At 33.4% G+C, this 5,996-nt stretch overlaps 2 protein-coding genes across 2 annotated transcripts; both read left to right on the forward strand.

The window, feature by feature from the left end:
• Positions 1–305: 305 nt before the first annotated feature.
• Positions 306–992, forward strand: LOC141601626 (uncharacterized). Its single transcript, XM_074421920.1, has one exon. It carries the CDS (start codon positions 306–308, stop codon positions 990–992), a length of 687 nt encoding a protein of 228 aa, XP_074278021.1.
• Positions 993–1,016: 24 nt separating this feature from the next.
• On the forward strand, positions 1,017–1,706 carry LOC141601627 (uncharacterized). The gene has a single exon (XM_074421922.1). The coding sequence runs from the start codon at positions 1,017–1,019 to the stop codon at positions 1,704–1,706; it is 690 nt and encodes a 229-aa protein (XP_074278023.1).
• The last annotated feature ends 4,290 nt before the right edge of the window (positions 1,707–5,996 follow it).

Raw genomic sequence — 5,996 nt, forward strand, 5'->3', positions numbered from 1 at the left:
TGATAAAGTGGGGCTCTTAAACTGATTTGATTATGGGATAATCTTCCCACCAAATTGTTCAACATTTCAAAAACCTCACCAAAACTTCCCTTTACATTTTCCCTCCACTTCCTGTCAACTCTAATTTACCAAAACCAAGGAGAACTCCAGCAATATAACAGTACTACTTCACCATTATTTACAACAAATGGTAGCTTAAATTACATTCTCTCTTCATTAAATTACAACACAACCAAAAAAACCCTTACAGTCAAAAAATTATTACAATCCATAACATTAAATTACAAACATAAAAATACAGCAAAATGGGCTTCAAATGCATGACAGAAGATCAACGGACAGAAATCGCCATTTACTTGCTCGAAAAGTCGCAAAATGGTAAGCTTTCTCGTGGCACCATCAAAGAGGTAGCTGCAAGGTACACTTTGAGTGATAGAAGCATATCTAACATATGGAGACTAGCCAAAAAACCAAGGTTAGTAGGTAAGAAGTTAGATGTAAAAAGTGGTAGGATAGGAAACAAAAATAGGAAAAGAATCCTACCAAACATTGAGCACATAAAGTCACTAGATCATTCTCTAAGAGATATCATGATCAGAGTTTCAGAAAACTGTGGAGTTTCAGTTGGAACTGTCCATTCATGGGTGAAAGAGGGTTTACTTAAACCTCATTCAAGCCCATTACATCCTAAACTCATAGACTTACATAAGGATCAAAGGCTACTTTATTCGCTTAGGTCATTAGTTGTCAAGCAAGTAATTCGGGAATTCTTTGATCTCAATAATGTCCCACTAAATGAAATCTTATTTACTGAAATGAGCAACACAATACATATGGATGAGAAGTGGTTCTTCGTCACAGATGACAACGAAAAAGTATATGTTGTGGAGGGGGAGGAGCTGCCATATAGAAGCTGCCAATCAAAGAGGTACATCACAAAAGTGATGTTCATGTGTACAATCAGCAGGCCAATATATTCAGCTGATGGGTAATGTCTATTTGATGGTAAAATAGGCATGTTTCCATTCACAAACCAAGTACCAACAGCTAGGGCAAGCAGAAATAGGCCTAGGGGTACTTTAGAGACAAAGCCAATTGAGTCTATCACAAAAGTGGTCATCAAAGAGTGCTTAATACAACAAGTCATTCCAGCAATTAAGAGGGTTTGGCCAGAAGGTTTAAGCAAACACATATACATACAGCAAGACAATGCAAGGCCTCATATCAAGAATGATGATCCTGAGTTTATGGCAGCTGCAAACTCAAATGGATTTCACATTGAGTTGGTTTTTCAGCCACCTAACTCCCCAGACCTCAACTGTAATGACTTAGGTTATTTCAGAGCTTTACAGTCATTACAAAAAAAACATGCAGCAAAGATAGTGGATGATTTAGTTAATGGAGTAATACAAGCATTTGTTGATTATAGTCCAAGTAAATTGAATAATATATTCCTATCATTACAAGCAGTAATGGTTGAGATTATGAAATGCAAGGGTCATAACAATTTCTCTCTTCCACATATGGGGAAGGGGCATCTGGCTGCCATTGGTATGTTACCAAGGAATTTAGAGGTCAATGTGGAGTTGGTCAGGGAATGCATTGATTATTTACAAGGTATTGGTAAAACAGAAGGGTTAGAATATCTTATGAACGAACTAGGTTACAATGTTGAAGGTATAGTTGATCAACTAAATGGAATGTAATGGTTAGTTTAATGTTCACTTGAATCCTTGAATGTAATGTTAAGTTTAAAGTTCATTTGAAAAAACCTACTCAAATGACAATTAAACTTCATTTTGAAATGTAATGGAATGTGAAATGCAAAGTTCAGTTCAGTTTTATGCATACAAAATGTGAAATGCAATGTTCAGTTCAGTTTTATGCATACAAAATGTGAAATGCAAAGTTCAGTTCAGTTTTATGCATACAAAATGTGAAATGCAAAGTTCAGCTCAGTTTTATGCATACAAAATGTAAAATGCAAAGTTCAGTTCAGTTTTATGCATACAAAATGTGAAATGCAAAGTACAGTTGCAAAATGCATAGACTAACTCTCAGGCTACGTTTGCCCTCATCATTGAGTTGTCCCAAATATTCTTGCCTCCGATACTTAACAAAATGAAGGTAGACCATGCTCAACAAGCAAAAAACAGTATTGACATCCAAACTAATCTCTCAAACCAATAAGATATAGTCATCATTGAGTTATCATACTGTAGTTACCATGATTAAGCACACACACCCTTTCATTAATATAACATGTGGTGGCAAAAATACTTGTAAGTAATGGGCAATAAAATGTACATATACTTCCTCCGTTCAACTCCCCCAAAAACCATGTATAGCTCTCAAACCATTAAGGTATAATCATCATAGAGCAATTCTGGTTTATACAACTCTCAGGCCAAAGTGGCCTCATCATTGAGTTGTTTGAAGTTGTAAAGCCTCCTACACAGAAACAATGAAGATAGACCATGTCATCTCCATTCAACAAGAGTACTAAATCAGCCCTCAAACCATGAAGGTAGAGTAATCATTGAGCTCTCAAAGTACTCCTAATTAAATGGTTAGACACACACACACCACATTCATTCATTTATAATGTGGTGGCTGAACAACTAAACAGTATTGGCCACTTAACTAGACTCCACCAAAAACCATGTATAGCTCTCAAACCATTAAGGCTACTTCATCACAGAGCAACAATGACAGTAACAAATTAAGCCTTGAATCCTCAGAAATTAAAACAAAAAAATAACAATGACAGTAACAAATTAAGCCTTGAATCCTCAGAAATTAAAACAAAAAAATAGACAGACAGACAAAACCAAACAGACAAAACCAAACAGACAAGCAATTTCAGTGCAGGTTTATATTGACCCATAACCTATACAGTACAGCCATTTTAGATTTCAATACAACAATTTCAATACAGCAATTTTAGATTTCAATACAGCCAAAGAGACAAAAATGCGCCAAACAGACAAAAATGCTTTGAGATTTCAATTTTAACAACCCAAAGACAATACAGCAATTTCAATTTTTCAATTTTAACAGACAAAAACCTCGGCATACAACATTTTTCAATTTTAACCCAAACAGAATATCCTAAGAATCGTACAAAAAATCGTTGATCAATTATACCAAACAGATAATTATACAGCCAAACAGACAAGCATACTTACTAAAAATCGTACAAAAATTCCTAACAAAATATCCTAACAGCAGTTAACCCAGCAGTTCAATAAATTGTTGAAATAATATACGAATAAATAAAATAAAATTGCAAAAAAAAGTTAGGGTGTTAGAAAATATACAAACACCTTGAAGTAATTATCGCTTAGATAAGAATCTATCAACAAACTCATTGAATTTCACAGTCTTTGGTGATGGAGAATCAACCACGGCTTTTTCAACATACTCGGTTGTTTTCTCAGGCGTTTTAGGACGCTTATCAGCCATCCGCTTCAAATACCGATTTATGTACTTTGTGCAAGGACTTTCAGGCTCTCCAGATCCACCACCCACTTCGATTAAAGTGGTTTTCTCAGGCGTTGCAGGCTCCTTTGAAGGAGCGACGTTCTCAGGCGTTTCAGGCGACTTTGGAATGGAAACGCCACCATCATCGAACTCCGTCTCTTCAACTTCAGTCACCAAATCATCAGGATCTAACGAATCAGGTACGATATGGTTTGGAGGAGGCGATTCAGGAGCAGATTCATCATAGTCATCATCGCCTTCATCGTCTTGTAAACCAACACGATAACAATAAAAAACACACGGAATACACTCATTACCACAGTTTGGATGAGGAGGTTTCATGATAGGACGGATTTATAGATATAAAGATGAGAAGACAAAGCCGAAGTGATGAAGTGAAGAGACGGATTTACAGATCTAGGGTTTCTGAGAAGATGAAGTGAAGGAGGCGGATGTAGAGAGAGAAGGAAGAGAGAAGGGTTTTACAATTGTGTAGAAGGTTTGAGAGAATGTGAGGGGTTGTTAGGGTTGAGGATGAAATGGACGGAATGAGAGGAGGGAGAGTATTGGGTTTGGGTATAATGAAGGAGACGGAATGATCCAGTCCAAAATTCCCTTCCCAAATTTGAATGGGTTTATTGGGTATATTGGGTTTGGGTCATTAATATTTGGAGGGAAGGGTTAGTGTATTAAGATGGATTAGGTAGTGTTAATTAGGCTAGGATTAGTTTAGGGTGTATTTTGTGGGTAAAAGTAAGTGGGCCTTTTAGTGGCATTATTTGTAAATAAAATGTTGTTATAAGGATACTATGGTCATTTTACTTCCTTTTTTTAGTAAGTGGTAGAGTGGAGTTGAATGGATGAAAATGGAAAGGTGATAGAGTGGAGTTGAATGGAGGAAGTAGTTTATTAGATGTATAAATAAGTTAATTGTCTAACATACAAATTTAATAAAATGTGTTTTGGAAACTATAAAGAGATAAATAAAATCAATATTCCAAAAGATACAATATTCCATAATTCATTAGATTTATAATTTAATTAGTAAATAATAATGATTGCTCTTAAATCAATACTATATATTAAATACAGAAACCAAGTGACTTCAATGTAATTAAAGAAAGTTATACAAATTAATTATACTATATAGTTTTAAATCAATAGTACCGTGTGATGGACCCGATTAGGGATCGCATTGCAAAAATTATATAGTTTGGGTTAAAATTAAATTATATAGAAGTTTGGTAATTTTCCTAAACATTTGTAAGAGACTAAAACATGGTCAATTTCGTTAAAATAAAATAATTTATTAAGATGGTCAATTTCCTTAAAATAAAATAATTAATTAGTATAAACATGCACACTTATGGTATTAATTATTATCATTATAAAATTATATATTAAATTTAAAATCTATGCAATTGTATTAAAATTTATAGTTTATTAGATGTATAGAGATGTTAATTATTTAGCATACAAAAATAATTCAAGTTAGATTCCATAATATATAATATTCCATAATTCTTTCGATTTGATTTAATGCATATATATAATATATTTATATAAATATATAATTCTCTTAAAATTGCATGCCTAAGTAGTAAAAGAAATTTCGTCAGTAATGAAAAGAAATGTAGTAACATTGGATATAGTTATAGGATAATAATCACTCATTTGAATAGTAAAAGTAACAATATTATGAGCAAGATTAGTGAAAGTGGTAGAAACAACAACGGAAGTAGTTAAATAATCAATATTAATGCGGCAATTGTGAAAGTAACAATAATTACGGCGGGAGTAGTGAAATTATCAATATTAATGCGGCATTAGTGACAGTAACAATAATTACGGCGGCACTAGTGAAAGTAACAATGATTACGGGCAAGTAGTGAAATGTTATTACTACTGTTTCATTAATAAGAGTAAAATATTAATAGCGGGAGTAGTGAATTTGTCTCAAAATTTATTTTATCGTAATTTGTGGATATGTCATAGAAAAATATATTAATGATAAATTTATGGGTTATGCAACTTTAAGTAATTTTATTTAATAAAAAAAATTAATGGTAAGTATAGGTACCCCGGGCGAAGCCGGACACCAATACTAGTAATATCCTAATCTAATATTTCAGAATTTATTTAAATATCTAACTCTAATATAACTAGATAATCAACTAATATGATTGTAACCACCCATGTGAGTAGTAAAAGCAACAACAATAGCAGCGGGTGCAGTGAAAGTCATATTAGCAGCAACGGGAGTAGTGAAATTAACGGTAATAAATGCGGGAGTAGTGAAAGAAAAAATAATGACGGCGGGATTAGTGAAAGTAATAGTAGTCACAACACATGTAATGAAAGTAACGGTTGGAATAACAAAGAGAGTATGAAAAATTAGCTAACAGTTCAATTCAAGGAAAATATTAATTTATTTAAATATATGTGTTTGACAAAACTAACAGAATAGTGAAGTTAACCGTAAAAATAGCGGGAGTAGTTAAAGAAACTACAAT

Source organism: Silene latifolia, chromosome 9 (assembly GCF_048544455.1).
Source record: "Silene latifolia isolate original U9 population chromosome 9, ASM4854445v1, whole genome shotgun sequence".
Classification (NCBI taxonomy): domain Eukaryota; kingdom Viridiplantae; phylum Streptophyta; class Magnoliopsida; order Caryophyllales; family Caryophyllaceae; genus Silene; species Silene latifolia.